This window comes from Trachurus trachurus, assembly GCF_905171665.1.
Source record: "Trachurus trachurus genome assembly, chromosome: 12".
Taxonomy (NCBI): Eukaryota; Metazoa; Chordata; class Actinopteri; order Carangiformes; family Carangidae; genus Trachurus; species Trachurus trachurus.
Genome location: NC_139908.1, coordinates 7,582,390 through 7,607,820, shown reverse-complemented (window position 1 = coordinate 7,607,820; position 25,431 = coordinate 7,582,390). Strand labels below are relative to the sequence as shown.

Here is a 25,431-nt window from a genome sequence, read left to right as displayed (position 1 = left end):
CAAACCCCTTTTTAAAAAAGAAAAAAAAAATCATTTGTCATATTTTCTGTAAATATCTGTTGCACAAGCTCATTTTTATTTACAAAGTGGTGTTTTAAACATGGTTGGAGTGCTCCGCTCTGTTCGCGGCCTTTTCATTTGACGTATCTAAAGCACAGAGAGTGAGGACTTGTTGATGAGCTGTGCCTATGTGGAGAAAATAACATATATATATGTATTTGGGGGAAAAAAACAGGAGCACAGGTTGTTTTTGTTTTGAATTTTTCATTCACCAGCAATGTCATTTAGCAGATCTTTGTTGTTCGGTGGCCCATATCTGTAAGTGATGTGGTTTTTGTATATGCATCTTCAAAGGCGGGTTTTCAAATGTTGTGGGTGTTGCTGATGAGATTGTGTTTACGGAGAGAAGATGAGCTTATGAAGAGTCATCTTCATTGTATTTTATTTTATTTTATTTTATTTCATTTTGTTCAATTTCTAAGAGGGATTGTTGGGGGCATTTTGATGCCGTTCACTGTTTGCACTGATGTAGGTAACCTACACTGAGGATTTCCTTTGTTTTCACCACTTTGGTTGTGTGGACGTACTGAAGGCGCTACCTTTTTTTATTTGTTATTTATTTCCATTACAAGCGAGTACCTTGAAGATCTTATCTTTAATTCCACATAGAGGCCGCAGTAAAAGGATTAATTAAGAGACTGATTGGCCCTAAAGTGTCCCAGGGGAGCTTTCATCTCTCCGAGCGAGCGGCCCCAGTCAGCCGGGTGGCGACTGATGCAGCTCCTCAACCCGAGCAGCGCTGAAGCACACTTTACTCCGGCAGAGCAGAGCAGAGGACGCTAACACTTGAAACTAAAAAATGATATTCAATAGTTCTGTTTTCCTGAGATGTTATTTAAAAAAAAAAAAAAAAAGGCTGAAATATTAAAACTTTCCCAACAGCAGCTTTCACCCCCCCCTAACCCTAACCCTCATGTGTTTCATGAAGCAGTGAGGATCTTTGCTGAGACAATACATTATGTTAAGTGCACTTTGTAGCGTTACTTAACCCCCTCCTCGAAATGCACAACCTGAGCAGCTGGCAGCACCGACCGACCGCACTCCACCTCCACCTCCAACTCAGCTGCTCCCACAAACCGGAAAAATATGAAAACACAACAACAACATTTCACCCTCGCTGTGCTGTGCTGCCATGACTGAAGCAAGTAACTCTGACACAACTGTCCGACAGATCTTTTCTTCGTTGTCCCTCTATGTTTTTTTCTTACAGCGTTTTGTCAGTTCTGTATAATAGTCACGTGTCTGCTGTACATATAAATTTGCTGTCCATTCTGTACAGTTCTGATATTTGTCTATATGAATAGTAGGCTATGTTTAATAGTATAATCTGTTTTAAGCAGGTATCATGTCAAAACTGTGTGACATCTATTGAAGACAACGTGTTATGGGCCACTGGCAATACATACTATATGTAAATACGATTTTATTTGTGCTACATTGTATAATTTCTTTGTGCTCGTTCATAATACCAGTGAGAATACAATCCTTTTTTGGGCAACTTTTGATCTGCAGAGGACTTTCTTTCTTTCTTTGAACAATGTGTTTTTTTCTCTGAAGAAGACGAAGAAAAAGAAGAGAAAAAAAGAAAAAAAAACAGAAGAAAAAGAAAAATGATCTCCTCTCTTTCCTCTCCACTGTGATGGGGAGCTGACACAGAGGCTGTCTGCAGGAGGACCATAGACTTCTCCATTTGATTCAACATCAGGATCTCTCCTTTAGCTGACACTGACAGGCGTCTCCAAGCAGACGTGTGGCCGATGGTCGAGGAGGAGGTCAAAGGTCGCCTCCTGGCCAACCCCCACCGCTCAACCTCTGACTGACTGTAGCCTATTTTGATCCTCTTTCAGATGAATAACTGTGACTTTGCATCATGAATAGTATATTATTTTGAATGTAATCTAGAAGGGTCGGGACCTTTTTTGAATGTAATCTATCCTGGGGGGGGGCGGGGTTTGGGGTTTGGGGTTCGGGGGGGGGGGGGGGGGGGTGCGGGGGAGGATTAATGATTTTTTTTGTAAATATATGGTAAAAGAAAAAAAGATTACACTTTTCATTCCTGTGCAGATAACAAAATTTTACTTACTATGTGAATACAAAGAGAGGGTGTGTGTGTTTATGTGTGCGAGAGACGATGTGTGTGCATTTGCACGTGCATCCTGTGTGCAAGAGTGTATGTGTGTTTTTGAGAGCGCAGATGTGTGTGTGTGTATGTGTGTGTGTGTGAGAGAGAGTGTGTGTGAGTGTGTGTGTGTGTGTGTGTGTGCGCTCTTCTGGCAGATTTAATCCTGCTTTAATCAGCCAGTTCTATCAATCAATTCAATGCTTTGTGCATCATGTGAGTAGCTTATCCACAATTAATGGAAATGTTCCTTGTGATACTGTGCATTTAATAAAGGTGGTATGTCTTACAATACGTTCCTCGGCCCTCAGGATGCTTTTCTTCTGAGACTCCACTGAAACTTAAAGGAACAGTTTGACATTTTGGGAAATTATCTCATTTGTCCTGTTGGACGGTTGAATACCGTAGTGGGGCAGATACGCTCATATATGGAAGGTATTGTGCATTTTATGACTAAAGCATGAAACTTTCAGCATTTCATCTACATACCCCAAGGTTTGACTTCAGACGTGGAACCACTTTGGTGGCTGACTTTTGGTGACCTTTAGGGGTATTTGACCTCAGCATTGCATTTTTCCACATTATTCTCCATTGGAAACTATGAAAATCTGCAAAGTAAATCATTACCATTGTGTTTAGGAAGGTGTGTAATATCATATAATAAATTGTTGAAATTCAACTCCCGTGGGAAACCCCCTAAAAAACTACTCAAAGTTGGGGTACAAGTAACCACATTTTTCAAAAATTCCGAAATGTTAAATTTGGCCTCAAGTATCTTGTGAGGGGTCAAACTAGGGGTATTTCATGATTCTTTTACACCCAAAACACTCCTTGGTGGAAAAAAAAACAGCCACACCCACTTTTCCTGCTCATCGGAACCAATGGAGAATAATGTGGAAAAATGCAATGCTGAGGTCAAAGACCCCTAAAGGTTACCAAAGGTCAGCCACCAAAGTGGTTCCACATCTGAAATCAAACCTTAGGGTATGTAGATGAAATGCTGGAAGTTTCATGCTTTAGTCATAAAATGCACAATTTGTTTACTTATCTGCCCCACTACCGGTATTTTATCTGAATTTTGACTTTTACTCAACTTTTCAGGGAGAAATACTGCACTTCTTACTCTACTTTATTTATCTGACTGCTTCAGTTACAGGTGGAGGTGGGTAGGTCAATCCCTGAAATTTGGACAGAACCAACACCATGAGTAATTATTATAACATAATCATGACATGATAAGTTAGATAACACTTAATAACTACATACCACCATGCATTAGTTGAGCATTATAAAATTATAAAGCAAATTTGTAAATTATTTCTAAGAACGTTTGTCTCTGGATTAATAATTTAATGTGAAATGTGTTGAATGATTATATTTTCATACTTAATAAATGAAACGTTCTGCATTTATAAATCAATTTCAAAGCAGTTATTAACGTCAGTGGTTTATAAGTGTAATTAATGTATTAACTATATACTTTATTTATGCACTTCTATGATTTAGACATGTACTAATGGTTAGTGAGTGTTAGTAGATGTTTTTATTATAGATGAGCTTAATAACAGACAAGAGACATTAAACATTTACAACTGTGTTTATAAATTACAAACTAATTAGTATTGTAAGAATAATACTTTACTTTATGAATGATGCATTAAGTATTTAATGATTAACTAATGCTCAGTAGTTATTGTCAATACTTAAACATCATTTAATATTATAATAATGCAAGTAGTTATTTATATTGACAAAGTATAAGTATCAGTTTTGGTAATTTTATTTTTTAAACTATATTTCTTTTATGCATACGTTTATGAGTAATATGCCAGTCAAATGAACATTTTTCAGCAAGTCTTTCATACATTACTTTTTTTCTGATGCACATTTACTTCAGTATTTCATGGAGCTGATTAATAACCTGGTGTCCTCTCTCCTCTCTCAGGGTTCTTGGACACACACCACCACACATTAGCAGATTAACTCCTGAAGTGTGATTGACATTTAAACTGTTGCCTCACTGTTGCCTTTGGTGCCGGGTTACTTTAAAAAGAACCAGCAGCAGCACAACATGTGTCATGGAAGGTATCCCACGGACACCATTTGTTTCTAACAATAACTCCTGAGGAGTGACAAGGACAGCTGCCCCCAAAGAACCTCACACACCAACAAGGACAAACCAACCGGTGGCAGCAGCTATTCAAACTGATCTCAGGACAACTTCAGTGCTGTGTTATTATGTGGATATAAAATTGTGTATAATGTTATTTTAAAGACTACGTTCACATAATATAGAAGAAGCTACGGGTTAAAAGTGTTTAACCTACCTTGGTGTACAGTAGCAGTGTAAAATGTGAGGAGCTCCAGTGTCCAGAAGCCGTCCATAGGTGAGGACAGACAGGGTGGGACAGTTGCTGTGTCCATCCATCAGGGGCGTCTTCCTCCATATATAACTCTTGTGTCTTCTTGAGGGGAGTGACTGCTGCAGAGAGAATAGGAAATACCAGCGCCCCTTTTGTTTTTCACCCTCCTTTCTGTAATGTAATGTAATCACTGAACACACTAATCAACCAATCAATACATTGTGATTTAGCTTATCCACTTTAGACCATGACAATTGGGGCATGTGTTTTCATGCTATATATATATTTTCTTTTTCATATTGTGTGCTGTAATTTGATTTTAAGGTCATTCACTTTAGTTTAAGGTCCTCCCCATTTAGCATTTATAAGCACTGTATTTACACCTGGTAGTTTATAACACACTTATGCACAATAGTGTATAGTTTAAGAAGTATTATTATGAGTTATATATATATATTATATGTTTGATAAAAAACACATTACTCTGCATTTATATATTTACATTATAGTGTACTATAAAGTTATTATTCAATGTGAGTATACTGTTTAAAGTGCTAAATGGGGGATTTAAGTGACACTAACACACAAACACTGGTGGAGTCACAACAAAGTGCAGCAGGTGTGAAGGTGTCTTGGTTTCATCAAAAGCTGTGCACAGTTTATATTTATTGTATTCTAAATTTACATTTAAAAAAAAAGTCTGCCCATGTCTTAGAACCATTATGAAAGTTAACGCACAAATTCAATATACATCTCATTGTATTTTACATAGAGGGTAAAAGTATAGGCATGAAGGTGGCATGATTCATATCAAGGCTCAAGAGAGTCAGAAAACAAACATGAATAAATAGAAAGTGCTAACCCTATAGCAGAAAAATATGAACGATTTCTTATTTAAAAAACAAAACAAACCCAAAAAAACAAACTGCAGTGTGGAAAAGTGTCAAGCTCCTATTACCCAACAAAGAAAATCATACAAACCATTGAGAGCATGTGGTCTGACAGTGTGCATAAGCAGAGTGGATGTCAGAAAACTGTGTGAAGGAGATATGGATAGAGTCGGGCATCCGTACTTATCTATAAATTATAACGTTATACTGTGCCTAAACAGCTTATCACTAAATATTAACATCTAGGAAAATTTCAGAGGCAAAGGTCTGTTTTCATCTGGTGCATGTACGTAGTCGTCGCTCTGCAGCCGCCGACATATTCAGACAGTCGTCACAGATAAAAGGCAATCTGGAGCTGAGAGACACACACATTGCAGCATTTCTTCAGAAGCTACCGTAGAATCCAATTGTTTCCTCTTCATCATACAGACTCAAAGAAAAACCCAACAACACATATTGTTAGAGTCTAATTTTTGCATGTCAGTTTTGTAAACTACTCGATTTTTCAATACTTAATCGTGTTTTGAATTAACCACTTAAAACAGTCGAACGCTTTGGGATACTCCAAAATTAAAAAAAAAAAAAAAAAGTTTTAATGACAACGTCATTAAAATTCATGCACGCTGCAAATAACTGCATGCAGTAGTTATGGTAACCCATCCAAGCACTTTTTATTTATTAATAGTCATAAACACACACAGCAGCTTCATCAGAGGAGCCTATGCTCTCTTGACTTTTGAATGTGGAGTATTTATACGAAGAGCCGTTTGCATGTCACAGGAAGCAAAGGTCTGCCACAGCTGCCTGTAACATTTACCTGATAAAGAAAAGAAAAGTTATGTGGATTGATTATCAACTTCATATATATTTTATATATATATTTATATATTTCTCTTCTCTCGCTCGCTCACTCAGTTGCTATTGCGCACTTGTACATTTATCCCACTTGCTCTCATTTATTTTTGTTTACAATGTAACAAAAATGGTGACAGGCCTGAAATTACAATCACCAAAAAACAAACTCAGAAAATAGAGGGAGGAAAGAAGGGAGAGGCCGGGGGGGAGAAGAAGAAGAAGGAGGAAGAGGAGGAGGAGGAGGAAGAGGAGGAGGAGGAGGAGGAGGAGGACTGCTGCTGTTTGCTGCCCATCACTGACAGTTGCAGCAGAGAGGACACAGTCTGCTTGATGCTCGGACATCAAAGAGGAGGCGGCGGAGGCTCCTTCCCCGTGGAGCTGCGCTCTCTAAGCTGGAGGTTCTCCAACGCCACATCTAAAGGCATGATATCCACGCAGCCCATGGCTCCGAAGTCGGCGAAGTCTCGGCGCTCGTCCTCGTCGGAGGAGGAGCTCTCCTCGTGCATCAGCGTGGACAGGAGCAGCTCCTGGACAAACAGGCTGCGGTCGGCGCGCTCTCCTTCTAGAAACTGCCGCTCTGCTTCGGACATCTTAGGTTCATTCAACCTGAAGGGACACGACAAGTCACGCACTTTGAGTTCAAATGCTTTTACACACGGAGACATGAGGAGCTAAACCTGCAATCTGCACGACTCATTGTTGACAGTGTTTACATTTTATCCAGTGCATGTGTCTTCCATTGACTTCATATTTTTGGCCTTTTGTGACTTTAGAGACCCAAAGTGTTGTACAGAAACCAAAAAAACCTTAATTACATTGTATTCTGCACATTTAAAGTCTAAGTCCAGCTACACAGCTCAGGAAAATGTCAAAACCAAAATGAACTGATGCTCCTGACCAGTAAACAGCCACTGTCTTCCAAAAACACATCAATGTCAATCAACTAGCTGACATGTTCATGACTTCGTTACATCGACGCTGTAGCTGTACCACTGCTGGGTGTGTGGACACTCGCTATCATACTGAAACTGAAAACAGCTCTACTTTCTATTTGAGCAATATTTGCCACATATTACAGACAGTGTTGTGTTTTGGGAAATTATTTTGCTGGAAAAAAAATAAAAATAATTATGACCTGTTCCTGTTCCTGTATGCACGGGAGAGGAAGAAAGAGCAGGCAACGCACTGATTTGTTGACACTACCATAAATATAGACTATGACCGACCGTCCTCTTCCTCCTGTTCTGTCTCTTCAGGTGTTCACAGTATTATCAGTGTTAGTTTTTCTTCACAGAGCTCGTATAAAACAAAAAATCAATGCACTGAAGCGTAACTCCAGCCACACTCACCGTGCTAATAGGAACTGGGAGCTGTGGGACGAGGACGAGGGGTTGCTTTCGCCCGCGGTGGCGGTGTTGGCGGTGGCTGTGCTGGGTGGAGGGATGGTGGTGCCAGTGTTGCCCGGGTTGTTGCTGCGTCGTGTCGCGTGGCGGCCCGTCTCCACCTGCTGCCGCGCCGCCTGCGCCTGCTGCCGCTCCAGCTGCAGTTGCATCTGGAGCTGCTGGAGCTGGGAGGCTGAAGGCCCCGATGAGTTTATCTGTCCCCCCGCTGCACGCCTCACACCGGACAGCTGAGACAACAACTCTGCAGGAAGACGCCACGAAAACAAGCAGCAGCGTTAACCCCATTTGTAAAGAAGTCATGATAAAAAAAAAAAACGACAATACTGTAGATAAGAAGACGTGAAGGACAGTGATGCAAAGAGGAGTACAAGGATTTCTTTAGATATGGGTGTACAACATGGGCAACATCACTGCTATTTAACAGGGCTGGGTTTAAAAAAATAGATTTTCCCGATTCATATCAATCTTCATTTTAAAGAAACGATATCGATTCATAAAATCCTTAGATAGATTTTTTATCATATGCCATTTCCTATTTCCTCTGTCTCATGCGATTGACTGTTAAACTCCTGGAGTGGGTCATGTTAAATAAATGTGCATTAATGTAATTTCTTTTGGGTCCATTTTTAATGTAAACATTGTTATTTTTAATAATGCACCAGGTTAGAGGGTTCCATCTTTGTACAATCTGCAGCATTAGGTCTGTGAAAACCTCTTTCATAACCAAGCAAAACTGGTATTAAAACCGGAATATTTCTGAATGAATCAATATCTAATCGAATTAAATCGAATTGATTCGGTAAATCAGTAGCAATACCCAGCCCGACTATTTAATGTCCACTCTGCATCACTCAAAAGCCTAAAAATACTGACGGCCTCTTTGCAACGCATTTACAAATCATCTGTGCCAAGGAATAGTTTCACACACTTTTGTGTACACAGTCACCAGCAGAACGTAGTAGTGGAGTGTGTAACTATTCTCATCTGCTCCTGATGGATCACTTTCAACCACCTATGTGAAGAGTGCCTTAGTGAACCACTTATTCTCACCTGCAATTGGGTCCATTGCCTCTCTGTTACTGGGGGTGTAAGTGGAGCTCTGTGATGAGGAGGATGAGAGTCCTCCTGTGGAGCCGCTAGTAAAGTGCATATTTGTGCGTCGTGCTCTGGGACCGCCCAGTCCTCGTCCAGGGTGGAACATCCTGCGTACATGCCGAACACTGCTGGACTCGTCGTAAACAAGGGCTGTTAAGGGTAAAACCGGCAATGTGACGATATACATATGGTAGTTATAACTTTCTGGACATTTTTTTTTTTACATTATAATTAAATCTTCATGGAGACACAGAAAGGATATTAAATCTCTTGGTGCTCTGTGTTCAAGTGTGAGGTGAGCTGTGAAGTCGTCTGTGACGTGGTTGGGGTCCCCTCCTGGCAAGGCAGCACATATTGGACAGATCTGAAATGAGACAGAACAATAAGGACACATGTTCCTTTACCTGAACAAAATACTGTTGTTCCGGTCACTCCACAACAAAACAACACAACTGTCAAACATTTCCCTGTTACATGGTATTATGTTGGGTCAATCTAAGAGCAGCTGTAATACATACAAAAAGCTTAGACTAGAGAACGAAGGCTGTTAAAAGAAGACTTTTACATTTTAGGGTCCCGGGTTTAAAAAAAAAAATGCATTGAAACTGCTGCAGCAGAACGAGATATTATTGGGGTTTTTTTCCCCACATATTCATCTTCCTCGTCAGTACCTAGCTCCTACATTCCCCAACATGCATCTGGACAGTCCACATTTAGGTCAGAAATTGAGGTGTGTTATACTAGCAGCTTAAAAAAAAAAAAAAAAAAAGATATGCAGCAGAAGCAGCATCCACTGTATCATCTTCTTCGATTCTTTGACATGATGAAAACAAAGTTACACCTTAGATAAACCAACTCGAAACAAACCAGAGCTGCAACTGTCGATCATTTAATTGATTAATAAAGTGACACAAAATTAATGAGCGTGTATTTTGATGACTTTGCAAACAAAACCATCCAGTAGTTCCAGCTACTTTGATGCTATTTTCTGAATACCTCTGGGTTCTGCTCTGTCAGTCAAATATAACAAGCAATCTGCCTATACCCCTGTGCACTGTGGGAGATTAATGTGGATTGTTCACCATTTTCAGACATCCTGCTGACACGACGGCTAATTAAGAAAATAATCATTAGATTAGTTTAAATTAAAAACAATATTTCGCTGCGTCCTTGAATAAGGAACACTGTAACAAAAAAAAACAAGTGTAATATGCAAAACACAATGCAAAACAAGTGAGTCCATTAAGGCAGTTACTACAGACTTCACCAAGCCTGTATTACAGCAGATGCAGTTTAAACCAGTATCTATCTATAGTGGGTCAGATTCACACTGCAACACCACAGCACCTGTATGTTGTACAACTGCCTTATCCAAACACAGCAACAGGTTATAGAAACACACCCTCTTCAACTGCTGTCTTGTTTCTAGTGACAATACAGCCCACAAAAAGACCACAAACATCAACTGATCCTGTAGCTGAAGCCTGATACAGTTTATTCCTCATATTATTGTGCAAAAACTATTAAAAAACACATTAATGAGCCGGTCTGCTGTGCTGGATTACATGTTCCAGTATAACATACCACACGGTCGGGCACTGTTGTTTACTTGGGCTCAATCCCACATACACCATCCGGCTAGTGTAAATACTTATTAGTGCATGAAATGTGTATTCATCCAAAGCTGGAAATAGAGCCCAGACGTAGTTTGAGAAATGTTTGATAGAAAAAAAACAAACCTAGAGCTGTTTTATAAAACTGACGGGATGTTTCATAGAGACAAACTATGAATGTGTGAGCAGTTTTTAAAAGACCTACATCCTTAGTGGGAATGACAGTGTAAGGAAGTTGTAAAGTACTGAGATGGACTGTGTTCGTTTTGGTCTTTTTATGGGATTTGCTGACACTCTGTGCTGTGGCATCAGCTACAGAAGCCAGTAAAAACAAAAACAATCCACAGGGGGAAGTCTCTGCAGTCTAGTCACTTTAGTTTCACGTGGCACTGGTGGGCAAATGGAGCCCGAAATACTACTCACTGGCTCTACCTATGGGCTACAAGGGGTCTTTTTCTCCACAAATAGTTGTGTAAGAGCATACCTGCTGCCCTGCCAAGCAGGTGTCAGCTCTGTCAGCACTGCAGCCTCACCCCTTTGCCTTGATTTGCTCGTTGTACTCAGTACGCAGCGGACAACGCTCATATAAAATACTCTCTGACAACAAGTGATCTATAAATGCCCTCTACGCGTACACTCAAGCCATTTTAGCTGACTGGAGTGCAGTTCTTCTGAGCAGCAAGAGCACACTGATCTGTAGTGATGCAGACAGACACAAGTTCACAAACAAACATGCCTTCATCTAATGACTACAATACCCAGCGTGGAGCTACTCAAAGCAACAGAAACAACCTTTGAAAATGATTATAAAATGCAAGTGTCCGATTCGTATTCTGAGCCTTTTAATGTGTGCGGTATACTCACCACCTCTGTGGAGGTCTCTGCATGCTCCGAGGTGACATGCTCCTGTAGGGACGTCTCCGTGTAGCCCATCTTGCCACAATAGGGACATGTGAATGACTGGGGTTGCTCTACTGAAAAAGTGTCTCCTCCATAATACAAGTCTGCAAGAAGACAGTACACACGACGGCTGTTATTGTTTGTAAGTCATTAGTTTAATCATTAATACTAATAAGAAATATCGCAGAACAAATAAATTAGGTTCAATTTAATCATAACTGCAATCATATTGGATTATTTTCAATCACAAAGCAGATGACACACAGGCATTAACTTGTGTGTAAGCCATGCAGCGTCTCTGGGTCCTTACCATAGTCTACCCTGGTTAATATACACTGCATGGGGTGCTCTGTGGTGTGTCTCGTTGTCGTGGCTCCGCTCTCGTAGCACGATGCACACAGGTCGTAGTCGTAGCAAATTAAGCACTTGAACCGTCGTCCTCTAAAGTTCCCTTTTAAACATGCATCACAGCTCACACCTGTGAATTATATAAAAAAAGAAAAACAAGGATATACACAGTCAACACACAACATGGACCTGACAATATATTTACAAATTCCTTATAACTGCGACTGTGACTGGCTGTGAAAAAGCAATCCCTATCTGAAGGCCAGTCTCGCTTACAGGAGCATGTGTTTTGGAGTGGCACCAACCCACAAGCGCCAGCAATGAAGAACTCTGGCATTCCAGCGAAGTTCACAAGCAACTCCGAGGCCTGACACGAACGCATGAAGCATCTGAGAGCTGTTCTCACTGCAGCTTTTGTTACTCATTTATAGCACAGTCACACATTTTCAGGTATACCATACTGCTATTTGTGTTCATCGGGATCCGAATGACCCCCAACTAGTCGAGAGAAAGGGACGGTAAAGTGGAGCCAACCACCAGAGCTCCAGACATGTCATCAACTCAACTATATACCTTGTATGGTTCATTACCATTTACTTGTCTTCATATCAAATATTGTTGAATCTTTCTGCTTGTTTACTCTTGACTACATAATTACAGCGGCAAACTTTTCAAACACTGGTTTAGTATTATGTGGACAGTCATTTCCTATGAAACCTTATAGTTATTGTGCACAGTACTCCAACTCACTGACATTTCACCTGAAGGAACAACACCTTATTTTGGAAACTCCCTGATAGCACCATGGGAAGTATAAGGTGAATTTCCTATGACTTATTTGACCTATTGCAATAAACAGCATCAAATTATTAACAAAAACTCCACATACATAGGTAACAATTTATTAAGCAAACCCAGACCTGAACAAACACATATCATTAGGCCATATGCTGCTATCAGCTCTACATGTTGATTAAATGCAGCAGAGGTCTCAGTATCAATCACCTGAGTGATATAAAGACAGTGTGGCTTGCTCAGGTAAACATACAAACTCATTTACAAGAACAAGCAGAAACTGGCCTGGCCTCTGGGACAGTTGTTGTCCTGCTATAAACCCCCCATGGTCCTAGTAAGACAGACTCACTAAACTAACCGTACTGTGGCCATGTTTGAATCATAGAGCAGCACAGCAACTTATGGAGGGATAAACCAGAGCAGTTCCGTGCTATAACACTGACGTTAGGTGGTTCCCAAAAAAAAACACAAACAAAAAAAAGGGCCACATTTACACTGCCATCTGGTTTGCAGTTAAACATGCCGTAACTTAACCCTAAGGCTGGCTAGTAGCCTTCCCTGCCTGCCAGCTAGCTAACTTGGTGCTTGGTTTATGGAGAGAGAGGCCTCAGACTTTCTGTCTTCTTCTTCTACTTGATGACAGTGCATTCGCTAACAACAGCAGGTTTATTATAAGACCAGACAGAGCAGAGACATTTAATATTAAATAACCGCATCAAATGAACACAAATATATGAGTAAAAGTTGACGGTTACTACTACTTTAGGATACATCATGTTGTGGGGGGTTTAAGAGCGCCAGTTATCAGCAGCAGCAACATTACGACTCCTTATTAGCCTGCTGCTGCTGGCTAGTTAGCCTAGCCTAGCCTAGCTTAGCCTAGCCTAGCCCGGCTAACGTAAGGTAACGCAGCACCTAGCAACGGCTAACGGCTGCTGCGCTGCTGCTGCTGCTATGTTGCCGTATCATTGTTGAGTGTTTGTCTCGATTGAGGAAGACAGGATAATAAACACACGGGGCAGCAACATGGCTGTCAGAAAATATACATATGGATGAGACAAACTTAAAAAAAACAAGCCGATAAAAGCGCAACACCCCCCCCCCCTTCACCCCTCCCACCCGCCCCCCTTGACTTGAATAAGCACTTAGCAAAAAGCTAGCAAAAAGCTAGCAAAAAGCTAGCACAGGAGCTAGCAGCGTTAGCTCCGAGTCCGACCCCCCCGGCGCCGTGGATGGACCCCGTTTATCAACTAACTCACCCTCATGTCGGGACATCCTACAAGGCAGCGACACAGCCCTTCCTCGGGCTCCCCAGCGCGTTTATCCGGGGGGGAACCGACCGATACAGTTTCTCAGATGCTGCTGCTGCACTGGAAAAATGCTTCACCCTCGTTTCTTTTTCAAGCAAGATGGATCCTCCAGCAGCAGCAGCTTACAGTTTGTTCTGCTTCCCCTCCCAGAGTGTCACTTATCGCTGCACGGCTGCGGGTGAACCACCAGGCGGCGCTCTACTACACCGTCACCACACCACACTACACTTTTTTTCTCCTCCCCTCCTTTATTTAAAGGGATAGTTCAACTTTTTTTTTTTTTTTTTGCAAATTCGCCACCTTTAAAGCAGAAGTAAGCGATATTTTTGTGTTAATATAAGTCTTAAATAGTTGTATCTTCCGACAGCAATCACCTCTATAGAGTGTTTGGTCTGAAACACGGGTCTCTCAGTCACTCTGCTCTGCTCTGAGCCGAGGAGAAAACTTTTCTCGTATCCTACAATTTTTATCCAATGAGGAGAGAGAACGGCATAAAGGGACGGTCCTCTCTGTGTGTGCAGCCAAGGGATGCGCCTGAATGTGGTGACGTAGGGACGAGGACTGTTATGGTGCGTTCAGGGCAGCCCGTAACTCGTGTTTTTCCGACCTGTGAAGTCGTACCAGTTCGATCTGGTACGAGTTCACGGGTCAGAAGTTACGAGTGGCCGTTATAGTGACTTTCACAGGTAAAACAGGTCGGAAAAACACGAGTGGGTTGCCTGGAGCGCTACAAAGTCGTAAGTCGTGACTTGAAGCTGTAATTTAAGGTTTCAAAAGCCTGCCTGGAACGCAGCATTAGCCAAAACGACCGGATCGCTTACTTCTGCTTTAATTATTGGTGCATGTTGTTTTGAGATCCGCGGGGCAGAGACGCCAGCTGCTCAGCAAATACAGTTGAGGTGAATGGTAGGCTACAGTTCCCCTGTCCTCCATAAAACGTATCTGACACTGCAAAAACTCAAAAATCTTTCCAAGAATAGGCTTATTTGTCTTGTTTTTTTGTCAAAATGTCTCATTTCTAGTCAAAACTAAACTTTTTTCACTTAAAATAAGAATCATCACCTAAAAATGAACTTGTTTTTAGATAATTTTAATTTGTTTCAAACAAATTTTCACTTGAAATAAGTAGAAAAATCTGCCAGTGAATGCAAGTTTTTTGTGCTTGTAATAAGAAAGAAAAACTTGATTCACTATCAGATTTTTCAAGTGAAAATATGCTTGAAAGAAGTAAAAAGCTATACTTTTTAATGTGATGAGTCTTATTTTAAGTAGAATGAGATTTGTTTTGAAATTAGAAATTAAATTTTTCATTAGAAATAAGACAAATAATCTTGGTAAGATTTAAATACAGTATAATCATGTATAAGACAAAAAAAACAAGACTATTTTTCGACACAGTCACTAGTAGCCTGCAGATGTTTACAGTTTTAACAGCTTTTTTGTTTTAACCCAAAGAAGTTTGGTTTTCTGTTTGAAATTTTTGTAGAATTTAGCAAAAAGTAAGATTAAGTTTACGAGAAAATATGCATCATCGTTCATCCTATTAAAATCATAATAACCAAATATGATGTTTTTGTAGTAAAAAGTAAAGCCTGATAACATGATCTAACTCTAAACCATGATGATGATGATGGTATAATGTGGTGAACAAAATAATAGAAACACCTGTCCATTCTGTCTGCCAACCTGCAACTGCTCATAATTTTCGATCAACACCTCTCTGAAACTCCAAAAATAATCCTTCCTGAAGGTCAAAAGTCTCAGTTTTCAACTAAATTGTTTTGTAGGTCATGATACTGTTGATGCTGGATAGTTGAGTAAGTCTTTCTATATTGAACCGTGCCAGAAGGTAAATCCTCCTAAGTTCAACATTACAACAATGTGTTCACAACATCTGTGTATTTATGACAGCTGGGCAGACCAAACAAGGGTTTATAATATGTTAACTTTGGGTAAATTGTCACTTTTTTCTGACATTTCATTCACTGAACACTCAGTTAGTGTGCAACATGGGTTTTCTGTGCATTACTAACTTGATAAACTTGGCAAAGGAACTGATGATCAAGACCCTCTTTGTAAAAAGTCTTTATTTTGTACATAAGATTCATTTCATTTCTGTGCTGATGAGGACGCATACAGTCTGACAAACCAGTGCATTACAATGAAGACTTCACAGCAGTGTAGAAGGCTGGGGTGGAGCGCACGGCTCTCACTTTGAGCCTCTTATCTCGACTCTTTCTTTCTCAGAACTGAAGACCTGAGAAACTTCCTCCTTCTATGCAAGTGGACAAAGAGAGACTCGTGACTCCACCCTCGTGCATAAGCCTGATGTAGCCGTACAATCTTAAAATGACCAACAGTTACGCATTCTGTACATACAATTTCTTACATGTGCTTCATGTTAACAGTGGAGAGTGATGAGCGCTATGGGGAGGGTTTAAATATTCAAAAGCTCGTCTTCTTCTTGCCATCTTCCCTCAGCTTTATTGTACGACAATGAGAGAAAAAAGTCAAGAAAGAGGAAGAAACTCAGCCTCTCCAGCGCACAAGATAATCTCTTTTTAACACACTGTGTAACTGTGCAACTTTTGGGAACAAAAACAAAGACAGCAAACCTGAATGAACGGCAAGGTACTGTACTGTGTACCACATATGGGGTGACAATGAATGAGCTTACAGTATACCAATGCTTTGTGTACATGTTGTAGCTATAGTTACAAACATTTATATACCAGTGAGTCCAAATTATTTTATGGTAAGAGAGAAGAAAACTGCTGGTGAAAAGTGACACATATAGTATGTATATTTCTATAATGGAGGAACATGACCCTCTAATTTGCAAATGAGAAAGGTTGAAATGAAAGTATGCTACAGTCGTATCACATCTCAGTCACGTTAAAGCCTCTGCATTCAAAACACAGTCATTCAACAACAGGCTTAAAACCAAAGTAGTGGATACAAACCCTCATCTTCATGTATAGTTTCAGTACAGAATAATTATTCTTTCATTTTCTCATCAAAATATAACAATATTTACATTTATTGTCAAATGTTAGTCATCAATGATACTTGTAGCACCTGAGTGAAACCATGTTCTCTGACCACTGATCACACACACACACACACGCACACACATACACTCAGACACATACCCACACATACACAAAAGATAAGACTTGTGGACAACATCTCTTAATTTACATGAATTAAAGCAAACACAATTCTGTACATTTTAAAGCTTTACATTTTTGAGCACTTACTTATATTTACAGTACAATCAAAGGTTTGGATTTTGAAGGTGCAGCTTCCTGTATCCCTCAATAATAACCGTAACGTGAAACTAATTACAAACACTTAACATCGGAGGTGAGAGAAGTCTTTTTGGTTGTTAACTAAGATTAAAAGTATAAAAAAAAAAAAAAAAAGCATACAGGCTGCACCTTTGTTTAGTAAAAAAAAAAAAAAGAAAAAGCTTGTGTTCAGGTCAGTGTCTTTAGCCAACAAATTTAACATTAAGGATGAAGAATGTGCCATGTCGTATTGCGAAAACTCAACAAAAATGTCAAACAAAATGATATGAAATGCTAAAAGGTACAGTGTTTTGTAAAAAAAAAAAAAAAAAAAAAAAAAACTAATCAAGCAACACAAGAGCTTGTTATCAGACAGACTGCTCCAACACATAAAATGTTCACATATTGTCTCAGAAGCAAACAGACCTTTGGACATAGTTGCTGTAACGATAGAAAAAGTAAGTGAGGTGACTTAAGCGACTTTGGATCTTCACACTGAAAAACCTGAGTACTTTTCTTTTCCTCTAAAGCTGGAGTGCATCTATTGTAGCTCTGAAAACTGCTGTATGTAACACAGATACTTGCTAGATTGACAAGAAGGTGCCTGATAAGTGATGTCTTCCTCCTCCTTTCTGGTTGCATCGTCTTGAACTGCTTGACCTGGCTGTAGTTTAGAAAGAAGCTGACCAAGAACAAACAATGTCTGCAGTTACCTCTTAGCATTTGTTTTGCATGGGGGACTCACATACTCGGAGTAAACTCCACAATTAAAACGAAAGTGTCTGTCTCAGCACTTTCCATAATCTGAAGCTCTCCCGATGTTGTAGCCAAGTGCTTCAAGCAGCAAAGAACAAAAGTTGGGAAGTATTTGCAAACATTATTTAACCCAGTCCATGCGAAGGAGACAGTGAACGGCACTTATGTGTTTTCCAGGTAGTCACTGTGTCGTAGCACTGAGGTGTTTGTGGGTCTTGGTTGGTGTCTCCTCCGTGTGTCCAACTGTCTGTTTTAAAAGTCTGTGTGTGTCACTTGTGCGACTCGACGGCTCCGAAAGCCGTCGCTCACAGAGCTGCTGTCTGTCTGGATACTTCAGTCCATTATCTCGTCCTTTGTGTAGTCGTTGGTTCTCCTCTTGAAGAAGCCCAGCTGGAAGAGAAACAGAAAACTCAGTCACAAAATTATTCACTGTCCACGTAGTTATTGCCTCTCTCTCACTCCTCTCATATCTGTATGATACAGTAAAGATTAAGCTAATAGCCAATAGAAAGGGTTATCTTAGCATTAAGACTGGAAACCCTGGGAACTGGCTAGCTAGCCTGGCTTTGTCCAAAAGATAAAAACAAAAACTCAACTTCCGATTATCTCTAGAACTTTCTTACAGGAGCAGTTATGAGATGCAGCTGCATTTTCATTTGTTTTATAGCATAATCCTGACAATCCTTTACTTAAAACCCAAGTCTCCTGGCACTGCTGCCGACACTATATTATCATCGGAGAAATGGTAATTGCATCTTTTTCCTTGATGTTTTTGGTTAGGGTTGAATTTTTGTTTCATTTTAGCTGCACAGGAGAAACATCTGTGTGGGTGAGATCATTACAATACACAGGAATTAACCCAGGAATGAAAAAGCATTGGCATCCACTAAAATAAAGTTAAGGTGTTTCATTTGCAGGACTAATTCTGGTATGGGGGCAGAGAAGGCTATAGGCTAAGCTAAGAAAACCCTCTCTTAGTTGTAGATTTATATTCACTTTGCCATTGTGGCATCAATCTTCTCATTTGTCATCAAAAATACAAATTATCATATTCGTAGAACTAACAAACTATTAAATTGGCATATTTCATACATTATAGTCTCAATCTGCAGTAAGTGGTCTATATTTTGAATTTCCTGAGTGATAGCACTGACAATTTGAAATAATCAAAATAAAGCCAAAACATTTTAGGGCTACCTACTGTTTAACTCACTCCAAATATTTTCTTAACAGCAGAAGATGGAGGCATTTGTGTAAAATTTGGAGGAAAACCAAACTAACAAGCTCCCATGGATGGTCAAAAGATATTTGAAGACTTTAATTAAACACTGTGCAGTTTAACTCAGGAGATATTACCTTCCAAAGAATAAAGATGACAAGTGCTAAGATCAGCAGTCCTGTCAGGATGCTGACTATAATGACCCAGAGAGGGATTCCTCCTAAGCTCTCCTTTGAAACCTGGATCTTCACCTGAGGAGGTCATAAACAATACAATCAATGTACAGTCACATTCAAACACACAAACATTTCATGGCATGACAGCACCAAAACTACACAATAGAAAAACGTTAAAACTTACAAGTCTGGTCCTGTCACCGCTGCTCAGTTCAAACAGGTTTGTGCTGTGAATGCCCAGTGTCCCCTTCACCAACATGTACAGACTGGAAAACTCCCCCTGTAACATACAGTACATCTCCTTCAAACATTTGCTTTCCATATGTACAGTACAGTACATCCATCTATCAGCCGGCTGTCAGTCGCTCTTTTATCCACTTTGTTGGTCTCTCATCTGTCTTAACTTAAAGCACAAGTGGGAGGAAAGGCAAGTCAAGAGTAATCACTTCAAACTCACCTTAATGAATGTGGGTTTCCACACTCTGAATGTGACGTTGACCTGGCTGACCTTATCCTCAGGGAGCGAGCAGGTGAATGATGCACATTCGAACTCTGCAGAACAGTTCTGTGGAAAAGAAAATACAACAGCAACACACAGTGAGACAGGAGCAGCACACTCAGAGGTGACCAAACCTAGACCAGCCTCCACACTGCAAAAATTCAAGATCTTTCCAAGATTATTTGTGTTATTTCTTGTCAAAATGTCTAATTTCTAGTCAAAACTAATCTCTTTCCACTTAAAATAAGACTCATCACCTAAAAATGAACTTGTTTTTAGATAATTTTCACTTGAAATAAGTAGAAAAATCTGCCAGCGACAGCAGTTTTTTGTGCTTATAATAAGGAAAAAAAACTTGCTCCATTATCAAAATTTTCTACTTATTTCAAGTGAAAATAATGTTATGCTTGAAAGAAGTAAAACATGTCTAAAAACAAGCAGCTTTTTAATGTGATAAGTCTTATTTTAAGTATGATGAGATTTGTTTGGACTAGAAATAAGACAAATATTTTTGGTAAGATATTTGAGTTTTTGCAGTGCATGCTCAAAGGTCCACAAGAGGAATTATAGTTGTTATTTAATAAAGTCAATTATAAACCACTGGTTGGTTACATGTTTATATGCTGCTTATAGGACGGTAAATAGGCCTTTTGTTTAATTAAGATCCATGTGCAGAGCGGAATAATGTCGAGATACCTAAAAACTGAAAACGTTATGAACTCTCAAAATAAATAAAAAGTGAATACAACGTTATACATTTCTTATTAACTGCAAACAGGTTCATGTTCAGAGTTATGCGGTGAAGAGAAACCTTGAGTGAAGGACTCTGGAGAACATCAGAGAGGCAGATGGATCATAAGGAAAAGCTAAACCTGAAAAGCCAGCCTGACCAGGAACAGCTGAGTCTGGATGGACCAGTTTCTATTTACAGCTCAGGTTAGACTTATTTAAACCACCTGTTTGAAAAGCACTACCCTATAAATTCCTGACACGGTTTCACTTTAACTTTATTACTTACCAATAGGAAGACACTGAGTGTTTCTTTGGTTGGATTCGGAGTTATAGTGTTTGGGTTAATTTGATCGGGGTTAATCCATTTCGCTGCGTCACATTTCACCTGCAGAGACAGATACGGTAAGCAGACCTGAAGGTGTGGCTCTGTTTAAATTACACCTTTCTATATGAGTTTCACTCTGTACATACCTGTGGGCTGGTGGCCACATGTGTGAGGTACAGTAAGTTGTTCTGCCGAGGAGACTTGTGAGGATATGTGACGGTGAGGTCGAGGGGCGGAGTCGCCACATCGGCTGCCTTCTCCACCTGAACAGAAGTGTGACAGAGAGGCAGAATGAGACGGGATAAGACGCAGTGAGTGACCACATATGCTGTTTTCTCTACAACGTTAAAGGGATAGTTCAACATTTTGGCAAATTGGCCCATTGCCATAATCCATATAGTCATGCAAGCTATTTTTAGAACGGCGGAGCAGAGCCGCAAGATGCTCAGAGCTACGCTACGGAGGCTCATGGGATTCCTTGGTTTCCCTCATCAAACTCATCAAATACACAATCCAACAACTCCAAAACGCTGTGGTGGATAAGTTGTGACCTGCACATTCACCACACTATGAGATAATAACAGAACGTTATGAGACAGAGTTGTTTTAGAGGCAAATGACTGTTTGATGCGCGTTGCGTTCAGGGACAGTTTTTCATCAGTGGTTTTGCATGAATTTACCTCTAAAACAACTCTGTCTCATAACGTTCTGTTATTATCCCATAGCGTGGTTAATGTGCAGGTCACAACCAAGGGGGCAGTTGTCGGTCTGAGAAGTGAAGCTCACTTCTCACTTCCGCGTTCAAAAAACTGCAATCCCCTCGGCTGTCGCTGGGGGCTGGCTCCAGAAGGGAGCAACTCCAATTGAGCCCCATGTTAAAATAGCCGATTTTACAGCTTTAAAAAACATATTTACAGCCTGGTACATTTTATTTTTTTGGTCTCAACCGATAGTTTCTACCCCCGCACACACTCTGAGGGGGGTGAATTTTTTCAAAACTCTACTGTTTTACTATTATTAGGTTTAAAGTTCTGGCCAATTAGGGCGCAGAACCGTTGAGTGACAGGTCCGGAGACCGCTGCTACGAGGCCAGTGGGCGGGCTCTCGGCCGGCCAACGGCCGCACCGCTCCAAATCATAGACTGTAAAAAGAATGGACGTAGCGTCCGTGACGTCACCCATTGGTTTGGGGGAGTCTGTTTTGTGCCGCTACTACGGGGGTTAGAACCGCGCCATGTTGGATTCTACTTGCCATATTTGGAGCGGTGCGGCCGTTGGCCGGCCGAGAGCCCGCCCACTGGCCTCGAAGCAGCGGTCGCCGGACCTGTCACTCAACGGTTCTGCGCCCTGATTGGCCAGAACTTTAACCCTAATAATAGTAAAACGGTAGAGTTTAAAAAAAATTCACCCCCCTCAGAGTGTGTGCGGGGGTAGAAACTATCGATTGAGACCAAAAAAATAAAATGTACCAGGCTGTAAATATGTTTTTTTAAGCTGTAAAATCGGCTATTTTAACATGGGGCTCGATTGGAGTTGCTCCCTTCTGGAGCCAGCCCCCAGCGACAGCCGAGGGGATTGCAGCTTTTTGAATGCGGAAGTGAGCTTCACTTCTCAGACCGACAACTGCCCCCTTGCTCCAAATATGGCAAGTAGAATCCAACATGGCGCGGTTCAAACCCCCGTAGTAGCGGCACAAAACAGACTCCCCCAAACCAATGGGTGACGTCACGGGTGCTACGTCCATTCTTTTTACAGTCTATGGTCACAACTTGTCCACCAGAGCGTTGTGGAGTTGTTGGATTGTGTATTTGATGAGTTTGATGAGGGAAACCAAGAAATCCCATGAGCCTCCCTAGCGTAGCTCTGAGCAGCTCGCGGCTCTGCTCCGCCGTTCTAAAAATAGCTTGCACCGACAATTAAAGGTAACGAGCCTACTGCTAAAACTATAGGGATTATGGCAATGGGCCAATTTGCCAAAACGTTGAACTATCCCTTTAATAGTAACAGATCATCAGTTGTGATTTCTACCCTGTAGCTGATGTTGACCTCCTCTCCAATCATCCTGGTGTCATTGATCACAGTTGCGTACTGTTCACCCTCCCTTACAACGATGTGCTCATCCACAGGCCGACTGGAAGAAGCACATTTTTAAAAGATCATATAAGATTTTTCCTTTTTTCACATCTGAAACACTCATGTACGAATATGAATATGTCCACTGTGAAGTGATGAGTGAATCAACAACAACTTTAACAGCTACTCACACTGAGAAAATGAATCCAGCTTCATATTTGACAGGGATGGAGATCAGCACTGTGTTGTCAGACAGAGTAGACTCCAGCTCTTCACTGTCACTGTGGGGAATTTTACAAAACAGATTTGCATAATAGCATCTTGCACGTGTGTAAAATCAGTGAATAAACTCTATTCATGTTGCACTTAATTACTAAACAAAAAAAAAAAGTAGAATAATTTCAAAGGAAACAACTTGAAAATATAAATAAAAACCATCTGCATTACGTCTCTCACCTTGTAGCTGTCACGTTGATCTGAATAACCTCGTGAACATGTTTGGGATTCACCTCAAATATCACTTTTAAATTTTCCTGAGGATACAGAATCAAATGTTCAATTGGCAGCAATAAGAATGAAAGAATAAATCATCAATCAGACTTTATTCATAGACCATGTTTTATAATTATGTACTGCATGAAAAATTATGAAATACAGAATACTAAAAGAAGATGTTTTGAAGAGCTAAATCAAAAACATCAAAAACAAATCGTTAAAAAATAGAATAAATTCAGAATACAAGCCGGTGTGACTATATACTACTACCATATATATTGTATAGGTAAACTGTATGTACAGTTCTCTGCTGAATGTACTGTATGCTGAAACAAACCTCTACATTGCTTCCCAGGAACGGGTATCCAACTGCACACTCCACTTTAGTATTATTCAGAGTGCATCCCTTTTCCGGCTGATGGAGCAAAAAACACACACGTCAGCACACACACGCACACACACATCACAGTCCACACACTGTGAACACTTAAATGGATAGTTCAACATTTTGGCAAATTGGCCCATTGCCATAATCCCTATAGTCATAGCAGTAGGTTCGTTACCTTTAATTGTCGGTGCAAGCTATTTTTAGAAAGGCGGAGCAGAGCCGTGAGCTGCTCAGAGCTACGCTATGGAGGCTAATGGGATTTCTTGGTTTTCCTCATCAAACTCATCAAATACACAATCCAACAACTCCAAAACGCTCTCGTGGACAAGTTGTGACCTGCACATTCACCACGCTATGAGATAATAACAGAACGTTACGAAACAGAGTTGTTTTAGAGCTAAATACAGAGACTGCTTGCTGAAAAACCAAACGTGAAGGCAACGTGCATCAGCGGTTTTGCATGAATTTGCCTCTAAAACAACTCTGTCTCGTAACGTTCCGTTATTATCTCATAGCGTGGTGAATGTGCAGGTCACAACTTGTCCACGGAAGCGTTTTGGAGTTTTTGGGTTGTGTATTTGATGAGTTTGATGAGGGAAACCAAGAAATCCCATGAGCCTCCATAGCGTAGCTCTGAGCAGCTCGCGGCTCTGCTTTGCCGTTCTAAAAATAGCTTGCACCGACAAATAAAGGTAATGAACCTACTGCTGTGACTATAGTGATTATGGCAATGGGCCAATTTGCCAAAATGTTGAACTATCCCTTTAACTGACTGAGACCAGAGCACCACAAAGTCTCACCTCTACTTTAACATAGTTGATGTTGGGTGTGAAGCTGAGGATAACTTTGGTGTTGTACGCGTTGTCTTTGCTGTTTTTAACGCTGATGTTCACATCGATCTTGTCTTTCTTTGCTTTGATCACCAGGCTGCAGGAGGAAATAAAAACAATTGCCGTGTTTTGGATTTGTGATGCACATGGGCACATGATCCACATGGGGGCAGCCATGCACTACAAGAGTCTGAACTAAAGAAGGTCAAATCACTGTGAAACTGTTGATATTGAATGTGACAACGTTGTATTCTTTGGATAAAACAATATTATATGATTATATGATTTCTGTTGACAATCATAGCCACCAATATCTTTCAATGTACACAACGTGGGTGTGTTATTCTTACCTTTTTACACTCGGCTCTGCTTTAAGAGAAAGGTCAGCAATGCACCTCTCATCACTCCCACAGTCCACCAAAGCAATCTACATGACAGACACGTAAAGAAGAGGAGAAATTTTAAAGTTAGAGTCCGTTCAAATATGTGTTTTACCTATTTTTTGCTTCAGTTAGATGTTTTAGCTTCACTGTGCAGAATGACGTACGTGCAGAGGCTTACATTTGTGTTAGTGTGTCAAAGTCAATTACAACTCTGTAAACTTACAATTTGAAACAGAAACTTCCTGTGTCAAGTAGCGGCTGAAAAGATTGATGACATGCATGCTCTCAGTCTGTATCTCTCAGGTAAGGATGACACAGCAAAAATATGTCATCAAATATTAAAGAGGAACTATGCAAGTCCTGTCGCTTTTCCGCTGTTTTGCTAACCCTCCTCCTGGCCGTGTGCATTTTGTTTACTACGAAAACTGCGAAAAATCAATACATAGAGCGGTGTATAACGTTATATAACATATACGATGTTACGACGTGTCTATCTGTGTAGTCTTAACCATCAT

At 40.4% G+C, this 25,431-nt stretch overlaps 2 protein-coding genes across 2 annotated transcripts in view; both read right to left on the bottom strand.

Annotated features, from left to right (window-relative positions):
- Window positions 1-5,234: 5,234 nt before the first annotated feature.
- kcmf1 (potassium channel modulatory factor 1) lies at window positions 5,235-13,916 on the bottom strand. The gene is made up of 7 exons (XM_083982859.1): window positions 13,701-13,916; window positions 11,609-11,776; window positions 11,263-11,402; window positions 9,048-9,149; window positions 8,741-8,924; window positions 7,637-7,931; window positions 5,235-6,893 (listed from the first exon to the last, which is right to left on the bottom strand). Exons 1-7 carry the CDS (start codon window positions 13,714-13,716, stop codon window positions 6,629-6,631), a joined length of 1,170 nt encoding a protein of 389 aa, XP_083838985.1. The 5' UTR covers window positions 13,717-13,916; the 3' UTR covers window positions 5,235-6,628.
- A 2,012-nt stretch (window positions 13,917-15,928) lies between these two features.
- The window catches only part of itga1 (integrin, alpha 1), a 41,588-nt gene continuing 32,085 nt past the window's right edge, over window positions 15,929-25,431 (bottom strand). The window contains exons 18-29 of the mRNA XM_083983188.1: window positions 24,884-24,960; window positions 24,504-24,630; window positions 23,653-23,730; window positions 23,277-23,353; window positions 23,012-23,101; window positions 22,776-22,878; window positions 20,895-21,011; window positions 20,710-20,808; window positions 19,650-19,757; window positions 19,377-19,472; window positions 19,154-19,267; window positions 15,929-18,187 (exon numbers count right to left, since the gene is read on the bottom strand). Coding sequence (XP_083839314.1) covers window positions 18,131-18,187; window positions 19,154-19,267; window positions 19,377-19,472; window positions 19,650-19,757; window positions 20,710-20,808; window positions 20,895-21,011; window positions 22,776-22,878; window positions 23,012-23,101; window positions 23,277-23,353; window positions 23,653-23,730; window positions 24,504-24,630; window positions 24,884-24,960 — 1,143 coding nt within the window. The 3' untranslated portion in view covers window positions 15,929-18,130. The remainder of the gene's footprint in view (window positions 18,188-19,153; window positions 19,268-19,376; window positions 19,473-19,649; window positions 19,758-20,709; window positions 20,809-20,894; window positions 21,012-22,775; window positions 22,879-23,011; window positions 23,102-23,276; window positions 23,354-23,652; window positions 23,731-24,503; window positions 24,631-24,883; window positions 24,961-25,431) is intronic.

What these genes read in the sequence shown, in the direction of transcription:
- kcmf1 (XM_083982859.1), bottom strand. An exon ending in ATTAACCAGGGTAGACTATG is followed by an intron (nt 11,403 to 11,608) that starts GTAAGGACCCAG and finishes GTCTTCTTGCAG; the next exon opens with ACTTGTATTATGGAGGAGAC. An exon ending in GGCAATGGACCCAATTGCAG is followed by an intron (nt 7,932 to 8,740) that starts GTGAGAATAAGT and finishes GTCTTCCTGCAG; the next exon opens with AGTTGTTGTCTCAGCTGTCC.